This window comes from Coenobita brevimanus, chromosome 94 (genome assembly GCF_032717465.1).
Source record: "Coenobita brevimanus isolate Jiangsu-jjx chromosome 94, ASM3271746v2, whole genome shotgun sequence".
Classification (NCBI taxonomy): domain Eukaryota; kingdom Metazoa; phylum Arthropoda; class Malacostraca; order Decapoda; family Coenobitidae; genus Coenobita; species Coenobita brevimanus.
In genome coordinates, this window is record NC_137047.1 from 18,476,354 (window position 1) to 18,490,663 (window position 14,310).

Genomic DNA, 14,310 nt, shown 5'->3' on the forward strand with positions numbered 1-14,310 from the left:
AATATAAAACTATTCTCGGGGTCACCCTAAGAGAGTGACTGAAGATGAAACAAGCAACTGGTTATTAATTCCTGGAAGATGAGGGCTGAAATAAGCGACTGCACTTTTATTAGAGGCTGTTTGTTTCCTGATGGGTGCTGGGAGGGTCTTTATTTAATAATTGGGTCTGGGGTAGTTGATAGGTCAGTCGTGAATATCTGGCTTTGTGGTGGATGACTGGAGAGTAATCATCAGGTTATTAGTTTCTTAATGAGTATACAGGTTGCGATTTTAAAATGTAGGAGGGATGATTGGTAGATGACTGGGTTTTAAGTCGGTGTTTGGGCTATAATTATAAAGCAATAGAAGTGTAATGAAAGGGTTACTTTGTCATAATTACTGGGGTGAAAATTATTGTAGGGTGATAATTTGTAGTGATAATTCGTGAGGTGGTAAGTAGTGAAATGGTAATTAGTGAGGTGATAACTTGTACGGGGTTAAATAATGGTGATAATAAGTGGGATGGTGGTAAATGGGGTGATAATTAGTGGGGTATTAATAAATGGGGCCATAATCAGCAGCGTGGTGATTAAAGTGGTCGTAATTAGTAGAGTCATAATTGGTGGTTTCATTGTTAGTGGTGTAATAATCAGTGAGATGATACTTAGTGAGTGATAATTAGTAGGATAATTACTGTAGTGAACTAATAATTACTTGGATGAAAATTAGTAGCGTGGTAAAAGGGTGATAGTTAGTCGGGTGATTAACAATGATATGCTAATCAATGGGTATAATTGGTGAGGTGATAATTATTAGGGTGAAAATTGGTGGGAACATATTTAGCAGGAGTAATAATTGGTGGAGTGCTATTTAATTAGGTGAGTCTTTGGCATCAAAATAAGTGAGTGGGCGGTGGTGTCAAAAACTAAGGCGTCACTGCTAACAAAATAATAAAATCATTGCAAAAATTAACATACAGGGTGATTCATATATTGCACCACCCTTTCCAGTTCTCGTGTGTTGCAGGGACGGCTCAGTCAGTGCTACCAATGCCCATGCCGCATAAAAAAAAATAGCGGTAACGACTGGTGCATTACGTGATGGTAACCTGTCACTACGTCATCTTAGCACGAATGGATAGCCTGCTCCCACACCCACATCAACAAGCTGAGCCGTTCCTGCAGAGAACGAGGATTAGCAAGGAGGTGCAATATTTGGACCACCCTATATATAAAACCTGCCCCCTACCTTGAGCGTAATGACAGGTCCGACCACCGACTGGAGGCCCGTGTCCTTTGGGTAGGCTATGACCTCGTCTGCGGAGGGCACTTCGAACTTAGGGGGCTCGTCGTTGCTGTTTGTCACACTCACCAGCACCATAGCCTCGTTCCTGCAGGGTTGGAGGTAACAGTTCATCATCATCATCATCATCATCGTCGTCGTCGCCGTCGTCATTAATTTTTATCGTTTTTTTTTTTTTTTTTTTTTACGTGTCCGACTCTGGGCAAAGGCTACAGTGCCTATTCCCAAGTCCCAGTGGTCCTCTTTGGGGTCCAGTAGTCCTCCTACATCTCCACATGTCACTACTTCGGCGCTAACACTCACCATCCATATTGAATACATGCTAGGGCTGTCTCATACAGGACTCGTGTACTGGAATTAGTATCCCTATTCTCACCAGTTTTATAGGCATGGGAAGTATTCACCATTATCATCATCAACGTCATGGTCAAACTCAAAATTACTGTCCTAAGCCTATTCTCGCAAATAGAAATGTAGATCATCCAAGGACAGAAAAGAAATTAGGAGAACTATCACCAGCTTGCCCTGTGAAATGGACCGCACCTCCTTGCATTCACAATTCAAGCCTTCGAAATTTAGTCACTCACAGTATGGGACCACATACTTCATAATCTACATCACTGTGTGCATATCCCTGAGCACATTCAAGTACATCGGTAGTGTGATGAGTAAGGATGAAAGATTAGAGGATTCCCTCCCTCGCGCTCATCCTCACTCACAGATTGACACCCATTCTCACTCCCACACCTATCTTCATTCCCTCACCCACACCCACTTTCACTCCACACTCACACCCATCCTCACTCCCACACCCATTCACACTCTACCCTCTCACCTATCCTTCCTCCCATACCCATTCTCCTCCTCTCACCCACAATCCTCCTCACATACGCTCACATCCACCTGTCCCCCCAGAACAGCCACACCCATTCCTCCCCCCTCCCCCCAACCACCCATGCCTCTCCCTCACCTCATTAGTTCCTCCGAAGGGGTACTTGGTCCCGTGCAATTATCCTCATCCACGAAGGCCTTGAGCTGAAGGGAGACCTGTTGCCACATCTCGAAATCCAGCCCCTCCTTCTGTCGCACCTCCCATTTGTTGTCATTTTTCTGCATTTCGAACTTGTCTGGAGGGAATGAAGGCAGGTACATTTAACCCATCCAGTACGGTGGCAGAATCGATCTTTTTTTCACATTTTTTCTTGCTAACTTCACGCTACTTTTTTTTAGGCTTGGGAAAGATCTGTCATGCTGAAACCTGTATCAGCCTCTTCAGTACGGTAACATCCTTTTAAAAATCTATTCTTCCAACCTCAGACTGTTTTATTCCACTTAGAAAAGACCTCTGATACAGATGGGATTCGTGAAAGTTGTAACTAACCTTCCCCTCCCCGCCCCCCTCCCGGTCGGAAAAATCTTAAGTTGCAAGAGTAAGAAACACGTCATGACACTGAAGGGGTAAAGGTGAATAAAACCGTCTGGTGTTCGTGATTCGGAAAGTAATGGCGGTCAATGTTCTGATGAGGTTAGGTTACTTTAGCTTCACTGGCCCCTTCGATTATTATATATCCGGGTCATTCTGTGAAAATCTTTCGTTTAGGTAATTCTCTCGAGTAGTCTTGGTCCATATATCTATCTACATCAACTTACACTTTTATTAATCTCTATCTACCTATCTATCTATCTGTCTCCCTGCCTGTCTGTATGTATCTGTTTATGTCTCTCCACCTATCTATTTATTTATCTGTCTATTTATCTATCTCTCTATCTATCTGTCAATCTGTGGGTATTGTGTGTTAGTCTACCTATCAATCTGTCAATCTAATATATGTATGTATTCATCTCTCAGCCAGCATATCTATCAATATATATATCTGGAGTTAAGTGGGCTGGTGAGGGAAAGGGGAAGGGGGAGACAGAGGATTTAAAAAAAAAAAAACAATGAGATGAAGAAATATATGAATGGAAGTGGTGTGAGCTGTAGGGATGGCAGCCTGATGGAGAGCTTGGTGACATCTAATATACTGTACTATAATTCTATGTGTGTGTGCGTGTATATGTGTGTGTGTGTGTGTGTGTGTGTGTGTGTGTGTGTGTGTGTGTGTGTGTGTGTGTGTGTGTGTGTGTGTGTGTGTGTGTGTGTGTGTGTGTGTGCGCGCGTGCGTGCAGCGCAGCGCAGCGAAACTCCGAAAAGGATTGCGATGATACATGGCAAGACGATTGCAACTAGGTTGCAAATGAGCCCGTTTCAGTTTCACTTCGACTGAAATTTACTGGAGGGGAGTTTTGACTCAGTTATTGTTCCCACTGGTCTTACAGCTGAACGGTCCGATTGGTCCGCCAAACACTTGATCCTGTGTCGACGCATAAATCGTTAGTTTCAAGCAAAGCGAAGTGCGATCCAGAAACAACTTTCATTTGAACCAGTGCTGAGCGGCTCTATAGGGCAGCGAAACACATGTCGAAGCTATTTGTTCATAGCCACTCTTTCGGAATGAGAGCGTCTGGCTTTAAACTGCCTCCATAATCTCTGTCACACTAAGGGAGCACTCCCAGACTATATACAATACTCTGGAGCTAGCAAGAGTAGAATAAAAATACGTCATAGGAATCAAGGGGTTAGGAGTGACAGCTCATACTCCTGGGGTCAACTGGCATTTGTTTTTAAATAAAATTCCAGTTTACATCAGACTTTTTTTTTTTTTTTCTGCATAGGGGATACCTCTCGTAGCACGGCACATCTGAAAAAATTCTCCCTTCTCCACTCTCCTCTTGGTTTTCTTTGAATTATCACTCCCACCACTGCCATCATCGTCATCATCAGTTTTGCTTTCTTCCTTCTTAAAAATAATTAATAATTTATTAATTAAACTATAAAGTTCTCACTCCTCGATATAAATCCTATCATCATTACCTTTCTAGGTTTTGCTCTCTTCCTAAAAGAAAAAATCCGCTTCATGTCATTCATATTATCATCATTCCCGTTTTTGTTCTCTTCCAAAAACAAAAAGCAAAAATAATTTGCATCATTCCTGTCGTAATCATCATTATCATCATCGTTTTGTTTTTGCTCTTTTCCTCAATAAATGAATTAATAATTAAATAAAAACTCCATTTATATAAACCCCATCATAAATATTATGTTTGTTCTTCTTTCCTTAAAAAGAAAAAAAAATCCATTCATATCAATCCAATTATCATCATCCTCGCTGCTGCACTCTCCCTAAAAAAGAAAAAATCCTCCTTCATACATTTCCCGTCATGATTGTTCTCATTTTCCCTCCTCCAAAATATAAAATAAACAAAGAAGTGAAAATTCCCACCCGTCATCATAGTCATCATCAGTCTCGTTTTTTCTATCTTCCTTGATAGAAAAAAAAAATCCCCTTCATATCATCATCATTAACATCATCACTTTCATTCTTCCCCTCCCTCTTCTTCTTCTCTCACCGTAAGCATCCTCAGGGTCGGCTGCCGTGATGCACACTGACCCCGCATCTTTTGAGGTGGTGATGGTGGCCAAGGGTTGATCAGTAATATCATCACCCTCGTCCACCTGCGTCATCACCACGCTGCTTAGGATGGCCAAATCAACATCACTAGGGCTCAGCACCACGATATTGACCTGGGGGATGGATAGACAGATGGACAGATTGGTCGATAAATAGACAGACAGACAGACAGACAGATGCATAACTCGATAGACACATATAGAGGGCGGTAGATAGACAGATAGACCAGTAAAAGGCCTTTCTCGGTGAGATACGAGCGAGACCATTTAGATCAGAAAGCACTGAAAGGTCGCCTTACACCCCGAGGATGCCTAGAGTATATTGATTGCTATCTACCTATCAAGTTTCATGCCTTTACGACAAACTGTCTAGCAAGTGGCCCTCTTTTGAATATTTTCGACATGCTGCACTTGGTGTATGTCGCGTGCCTCGTGCACCGCCGGGGTGTGATGAAACCTGTCAAGAACAAATCTTAAGAATGGGGCTATCATATGGTGCAAACCGCTTAGTGATCGGCCCTATCGTTGCTGAGATAAGATCTTCTCAAAAGTGTTAAGGTCGTGCAGAATCTGGCTTGGTCGGTTTGGCCGCTCATATGTGAAAAAATTTCACTACCTGACAAGCTATTTGCGAGGGCTTCGCCCTCGCTCGTAATTAATGGATTAGATTTATAGGTAGGTGAATGGCTGTGGTCGCCATTCTTTGCTTGGGGTCGGGATAATATAGATCCAAATAGAGACAAATTCATAGCTATATAGATTAAAAAAAAAAAGTGGATAAATTGATGTATGGATGATTGAGATGGTTGCCACATTTTCATCTGGAGTCAGGATACGATAGACAGATAGAAAAATAGACAGATATACAGAGATACAGACAGACAGATAGACTGATAAATAGTGGAGTTGTAATGGCTTGTGGTTTATCATTATCATCATCATCATCATCATCATTATTGTCGTCCACCTCAATTATCACCGTACTACTCAGAATGGCCAACTCATCATCACTAGGGATAAGCTCTGCGATTTTAACCTTGGGTATAGATAGATTTACAATTTACTTTTTTGAAGACTTTGGCCATGCATGAACGTGTACGTCTTTTTCACCTGCTGATGGCATTGAACAACAATATCTGGTGCCATGTAGCTCCTGAACCACCTATGTGCCATCAACAAATAGCTTGGGACAAAGTTTATTATTAACATTTAAGCAGTTTATTTTAATTTTATTGTCGCCATCTCTGTCTTGAACCCTGCGTATGAATTTATAGTTTTCCCTCTCCTAGGCCTGCTGGCATTTATAACTAGAGTATAGCCTACTCCAGGAGCAAATTGTAGATATGAAGAAGAGATACTTATTTTGACTATGTAAATATGGTTGTGTTCCCCGCCTGGGAGTGCTGTGCACGTCCAGTTAGCATCACATCACTCCCATGGTAGTACCTCCCAGGGACGATGGTAACCATTCACCTCCGACAGATAGACAGACAGGTGGGTAGATTTAGATGACCACCCCTTCATTTTTGGTTATACGATAACGATGTTTATTGAGAGAGATTTTCATGCAGATCGATAGATATATACATGCATATTATACTGATGAACTGATAAATAGTTAAGAATGCTACGTTGTCATTATCTGGAGTTAAAACTACCATATTAACCCGGAGAAAACTGGTTGTGGGGTTAGGTGCGGGTGATAAGAGTTAAGTGTGGGTGCAGGCTAAAGTTACAAGTAGTGAGTGGATGTGTTACAGTCAACCCTGAGCATCACCACCACAGGGGTGATGATTAGCAGCAGGCTTTATAACCTTAGTCCATTTACGTTAACCAGGTCTAAATTTTTTTCTTTTTGAAGCTTGTTTCACGTGCCTCAGTGGCAGAAAAAGGCAATACTGTGACTCTACATTCTTTACACAATCACCATATTCTTGTATTAATCTTTTGTTATAACTCAGCATTAAAGATGGATAGATGGCAATTATAGGCTAAGTTGGGCTAAAAATATTATAGTCATACGATCATATTCCTTAGGTAGAACACTCAGCCACAAGTTCAGCAAAATCAATACCTTAGATAGCTCCCTCGCACCTTTTCCTCTACCAGTATATTTTACACATGATACATTAATATTCGTTTGTATATTACTCATGCCAACTATGTCCATATAAATAAGTGGCATTAGAGAGAATTATTAAGATATAATAAGGAAGGTGGTAGGTGGGGGCGCTCACCATCCACTCACTCGATGAACTGTAATGCTGCTTTCTGGTGACTGCCCTTTCATCTCTTCGTTCCTTCTTTCCTTCCATCCTCTTCTGTCTTTCTTTCCTTTATTCTTTCCTTTTCCTTATGTCTACGGGTGACTGTACACCGAGTGACAAGCCAAATGGTTTCCTGTACACCAGGAAACCATTTATTACGCTGGGTGGTAACCATATAACGAACTTATGACGCCTGGTGGTTTAGTGGGTACTTAGGGCTCTCCAGTCGGATTGAACCTGTGTAGGTTTATATCCAAGGGTTGGTTGGGGTTTATTGCTCACGTAATGTTACTCAGGGATGAGTGAGGCTGGTCACTCTCATCTTAAATGTCAGGACCGACTTGCCTAGCCCCGGGCTTCTACGTTTCTCATGGGGCAACACAGGATTAGATGATGTGTGTATGTATGTATGTAATAAGGAAAGAGACTCAATAAGGAGGAAATACTAGAAAGCCTCCTTGGCTCACGAGAATACGCTATCGGGATAAACTTGCACTTTAACAGGATTTCATACCATTTTATCCCAGTAGTTTGCACCAGATGAAAAGTAATGAGCTAGTTTTGTCACTGGGTTAACAGAAACTTTGCTGCTGTACCTTGGCCATCTACAGAATACGAGTTATCAGTAGGAATCATGGTAATCTTTTGTTAGTGATGTGGCATTGTATGTGGGAAGTGGGGTGAGCAGTGGGATTATATGCGGCTGTTTGGGGGGGGGGGCAAGGAAATTGTAAGTAGCAAGTGGAGGCATGGGCGAGTGGGAATGTTATATCTGGGTGGGGTGGTTGACTGTTGTGGATGTTGAGGTTATGTGTAGGTGATGGAGAAGTGTGGACGGCCAGGTTGGGTGGTGGAGTTACATGTGGGTGGTGGAGTTGTGCATGCCCGGTGAAGTTAAATGTGCATGGTGGAGATTTCATGTGGGTGGTAGGGGCATGTGTAACTACAGATGTTGTTATGTTTGTGATGACCTTTATGTAGAGGGCGTGGGGTTTACGTGCAAGTGATGGCAGCACACACACAGCAATAATGAGCAAAGTGAACACTAATTAAGTTCATATGTAATGACTTGAACTTGTTTGGAATTTGTCACACATCCACTTGGCACAGTCGCAGCTACTCTTAATCGGCAAAATAATTAGACGACTATAACAACTGCTGCCAAGTCAACGTTCTTTTTCTTTTACTAGAGAACGAGAAATTTGTTTGAGATTTCAATGCTTAGTGCAGTAGTGATCGACGTGGCTCTTGCATGGTTGCTAGTGTTTTGGAGTTCAGTGTTCGAATTACTGTACACTACAGTTTGTGTTCTAGTGGTCTTAACATCTCTTCCTTACCAGTATATTTTTTCCTGGTCATAGAAATTATTATTCTCTTGTAAGCTGATTTTCTATACGCCATTCATGTAATGTGTGTGATACTGAAAATATATGAACGGCATAAAGTAGATCATAGAGGGAGTAACATACAAAATATATCACTTAAGAACGAGGTGCTGGAGAAATATCTTAACCAGTGATTTTACCGGTCCAGGAATGGGTTAAAGGTTAGAGGTTCGGGTCTAGTCACGCAGTTCCTTCCATGCAGGTCATCCAGTTCATTTTGTGCAGTCTCTACAGTCACTATCATTCAGTCAGTATATTTCATGCCTATACGTATACTTCATTTCATAGTTTGTCCAGCATCATTCGTGCAGTCCACCAGTAACAGACACGAGCTCCATGTATGCCTTACGGGAGTCCTCTCATGATGAAGCAGTTATAGATATTCTCCTTTTGTTTCGTAGTAAAGGGGTTAGAAATATGTTACATTAACTTCAGCAATGGAGGAACGAATTTCTTTACTTGTTTCTCGTTACCATCAGACATTTCCATTTACTCAAGAAAAATCTATCGTGACTGTGAATTTGAGAGAGAGAGAGAGAGAGAGAGAGAGAGAGACAGACAGACAGACAGACAGACAGACAGACAGATAAAGAAAAAAAAATAGTCCCCCCCACAACAGAAACCAAGCATCTATATTCTAAACAAGAAAAACACAGAAACCACAAACTTTCCCCTTAACTAGCGAAAGTGAAGACTCCGACTGAAACATAGAAAACAGATTTCCCCCTCAGCCACAGACTCATATGAACATCAGAAACCACTGACTCCCCAGTTCACACCCCAGACCAAAGAGAACCACCTAACCAACTCACCAAAGCACCAGTCAGACTAAGCCACGACAATTCTCAACCCCACCCTCCACCCCCAACCAGAAAGACCCGTCCCACCACAAACCCAACAAATCCACAAAACACCCCACAACACTCCAGTCCCAGACAGAATGCCCACAAACACTCCCACCCACCAAACCCCACCCCGAACCACACACACACACACACACACACACACACACACACACACACACACACACACACACACACACACACACACACACACACACACACACACACACACACACACACACACACACACACACACACACACACACACACACACACACACACACACACACACACACACACACACACACACACACACACACACACACACACACACACACACACACACACACACACACACACACACACACACACACACACACACACACACACACACACACACACACACACACACACACACACACACACACACACACACACACACACACACACACACACACACACACACACACACACACACACACACACACACACACACACACACACACACACACACACACACACACACACACACACACACACACACACACACACACACACACACACACACACACACACACACACACACACACACACACACACACACACACACACACACACACACACACACACACACACACACACACACACACACACACACACACACACACACACACACACACACACACACACACACACACACACACACACACACACACACACACACACACACACACACACACACACACACACACACACACACACACACACACACACACACACACACACACACACACACACACACACACACACACACACACACACACACACACACACACACACACACACACACACACACACACACACACACACACACACACACACACACACACACACACACACACACACACACACACACACACACACACACACACACACACACACACACACACACACACACACACACACACACACACACACACACACACACACACACACACACACACACACACACACACACACACACACACACACACACACACACACACACACACACACACACACACACACACACACACACACACACACACACACACACACACACACACACACACACACACACACACACACACACACACACACACACACACACACACACACACACACACACACACACACACACACACACACACACACACACACACACACACACACACACACACACACACACACACACACACACACACACACACACACACACACACACACACACACACACACACACACACACACACACACACACACACACACACACACACACACACACACACACACACACACACACACACACACACACACACACACACACACACACACACACACACACACACACACACACACACACACACACACACACACACACACACACACACACACACACACACACACACACACACACACACACACACACACACACACACACACACACACACACACACACACACACACACACACACACACACACACACACACACACACACACACACCAGTGACTCTACCACCCTCTCGTACTCGTACCAGTGCTTGTGCCTCGAGCGGTGGGTTTGTCTCGGCGGATGTGGCGACGGCGACCAGCTGATAGGGACCAGGTGAGATGTCGTCCTTCCTGGTCGTTATCATACCGGTCGTGCTGTCGATGACGAAGTTCTCGTCAACCTCTCCATTTTCTGTGACAGATTGGGTAAATTTTTTGTGAGAGACTAGATTAGGCTAAATTAAGTTATGTTATTTTCCTGTAAAAGAGCTGCTATTGTTTGTTTGAGGGACTAGGTTAAGTTATATTAGATTACGGTAGATAGCTTACACTTGGTTAGGGTAGGTTAGGCCAAGTTATATTTAGCTAAATTTCTGTGACAAGCTGGATATGTTTGTTATGAGAGACTGGGTTGGTTGTAATATATCTGCGTCGCATCTGTTTTTATGCTTTCTTACTTCTTCCTAACCATGGCACAAATGTCTTAAGGCCCAGGTTTTCGCTGGCTCAAGAGATTTTATAACACCTCGACCTCAGCTGAAAGTATTGCATTTTAGTATCCTCTTGTGTATCCTTATGTTAACTATGTCGATATCAAGGGATGGAGCACTCATACAAAAGGACATTTAGCTGCAATATGTGGTATGAATCACTATGGAAGAAGTACTACGAAGACTCATAAGCTGACCATAATAAGACTCTAAGATCGCTTTGGCTCAAGTTACAATTCCCAACATCTCAAGCAGCGGTTAGCAGTTAGCAGGTCTAAAGGGAGAAGATAATTTTACAAAGTACCAATCATGAAAAGGACCCAGCATTAAGCTATCAGAATTATCCGTAAGCTATGGAAGCAGGAGAACTGAAGCAATATTAGGTACTGAGAAAGTTTATAGATATAAAATTAATCAAAAGGAAAATAATAAGATAGAAAACGAGTTTCATGAAAACACAGGACACAGAGGTACGAACACAAAGATATCAGTATTTGCGTCTAGAACGCTTACAGGTGAAATTATCGTCCTAATAGGTGGCTATTGGCTTTAAAAGCATAGGAACCCAACACGCAAACACAACCGAAATAAGTGATACACATAAAAATGAGCAAGGACGAAGCATTCAAGATAACAAAAATAAACTAAAAAGAAATCTGTTTAGAGTTTACGCCATTCATATGTCACGTCTTGAGATCCATCGCCGACTGCCTTGACGATGAGGACCTCATCGCCAGTCTTGGGATTAACGATCTGTGAGGCGTACTTGTACTGCTCGAAGTGTAAGGAGCTCCAGTTACCGGGAGACCAGGGCAGAGCAACTTCGAGCACCGTGTTCACCAAGGCCCCTTTCTCCTCTGTGGCCTAGAGATCGTGATTTTTTTTTTTCGTTTTGCTTTCACTTGATTCCAGTTTAATATCCCTAGGTATTATTGCAGTCAGTCAGGTGGAGTTATGTGTCTTTAGGGTGGTCATGTTTTTTCTTTCTTTTTGTCTCAAAAATAAAATTCCCTGCGTTTCATTGTCAATAGTTTACTTTCTCGTCCCAACTTTTTTTCTTTTAGGTCAGTCGGGGAGAGCTATGAGTCTGCATGGTGACTGTGGCTGATAGCATTGTTGTCACTAGATCAGTTTCTTATACCTAGGTAGTTCCTGCGGTAGTCAGGGGGAGGTGGGGAACGACCTTATTGGTCATTAAGAGGTTAACTATGCTGTTTGGTTGTTTGACAACATCATCATCATCATCACCATGATCTTGACCTTTTCCCCGCCTAATGACAAATTGTACTGTAGAGTAATTGATGTGGTGAATTGTACAGGAGCCAAAGATGGATAACCCTAACACTGAAAAGTGTAGTGATTGTGTATAGATTTTTTTTGTGGCTGTGTGTAATGTGGCGGTGTTGTTGTGCGATGGCCATGTACAAGAGTCGTATTCTGGCTGTTCCCAGGTTGGTGTGGTGGCTGTGTATTGGGTAGCGTGGTAACTGTATATAGAATGGTGTGACTGGTGTGGTGGCTATGTATAGGCTGTGGTGACTATGTACAGGGTGGTGTGGTAGCTGTGCATAGGGTGGTGTTGCCGTTGAGGATAGAGTGGTGTTGTGGCTGTGAAAAGGATGGTGGCTGTCCATAAGGTAGTGTTCTGGCTGTGTATAGGGTGGTGCGGTGACTGTATAATATGTGGTGGCTGTGTATAGGGTAGTGTGGTGATTGTACAGGGTGTTGTGTCTGTGTATAGGGTGTTTTGGTGACTGTATTGGGTGTTGTGACTTTGTATAGGGTGGTGTGGTGACTGTATAGGGTGGTGTGGTGGCAGTGTAGAGGGTGGTGTGGTGACTGTATAGGGTGTTGTGGGTGTGTATAGGGTGGTATGGTGGCTATATAAGGGTGGTATGGTGGCTATATAAGGGTGGTATGGTGGCTATATAAGGGTGGTATGGTGGCTGCGTATAGTGTAGTGTAGTCACTGTGTATAGGACGGTATTGTAGCAGTGTATTGGACAGTCCTGTGTGCATATTGATATTTTCACATACCGGTACAAACTAAAGGCGATTTCCGGAATTTTTGTTCTCCATCAGAATTGAAAAAGTACATGTTGGTGCACACCAACAGATAATGATTTTGACTATACCTTGTTTACTCTAATTTGGCTTAAAACTGCCTTCTTTCCATCTTGAATTTCGAGATGTAACAATAGTTTAATACTACGGTACGACACTTCTTACGAAGAATTGCCATGGAAAAGATTTTTTTTTTTTTTTTCAATGAGTTACCTGAAATAATCCAAAAAATAGGGCCAAATTTTCAAGCAGGTTATGGTAAAAGAATAGCTGTTGATATGAAGCTACTGGGGATTGCACGTTTGGCTCACCGAGGAAAAAAAATAAAATAAAGATCTGCTGTATAATATCAAACATTGATATCTCAAACAATACATTCTTATTTAAATATCGTGTCTTTAAACGTACTGGCCTATGATGTTGATATATAGTCACTGTTAACACCGTAATAATGCGTAACTTAATGCTCATAAAGAAGTATATCTCTAATGCATGACGAAAATGTCATACGGAAAAAAAAAAAAAATAAAAATAAAAAAAATCAGGTTTGTGTCCCTCTTTGTAAACTGTGAAGTGCGTTGGGACAGAGCACTTAGGTTTCGATAAGAGTATATGTACAGTCTTTTCGTGTTCACAGAATTTTCGAGTGGGCAGCCATATTCTTATTGAGGTTGATTTATACGAATGCTTTTAGGGTGGGGGAGCGATGGAGAAGTGCTTGCTGGTCTCTGATGGCTGTTAACCCTTCATAGTGAGGACGTCTTATTTATTTTATTCGTGCCATTCACACAGGATTCTCTTAAACTTAGGGAGTTAGACATGTTGTAACCCTCATTGCCCCTACAGTGCAGCTCGTCTCTCCTGAGGTGAATGAAATCGTTTGGTGGTGGCAAGATTAAAATGCGAAAGACGTCATTAGCCTGTCAATTCTAAGTCTG

The 14,310-nt window shown here is 42.6% G+C and overlaps 1 protein-coding gene across 1 annotated transcript in view; it reads right to left on the reverse strand.

Annotated features, from left to right (window-relative positions):
• Positions 1 to 14,310, reverse strand: part of LOC145412848 (uncharacterized) — a 68,936-nt gene that overhangs the window by 26,870 nt on the left and 27,756 nt on the right. The window contains exons 9-12 of the mRNA XM_080282648.1: positions 10,862 to 11,010; positions 4,732 to 4,906; positions 2,252 to 2,408; positions 1,228 to 1,369 (exon numbers count right to left, since the gene is read on the reverse strand). Coding sequence (XP_080138774.1) covers positions 1,228 to 1,369; positions 2,252 to 2,408; positions 4,732 to 4,906; positions 10,862 to 11,010 — 623 coding nt within the window. The remainder of the gene's footprint in view (positions 1 to 1,227; positions 1,370 to 2,251; positions 2,409 to 4,731; positions 4,907 to 10,861; positions 11,011 to 14,310) is intronic.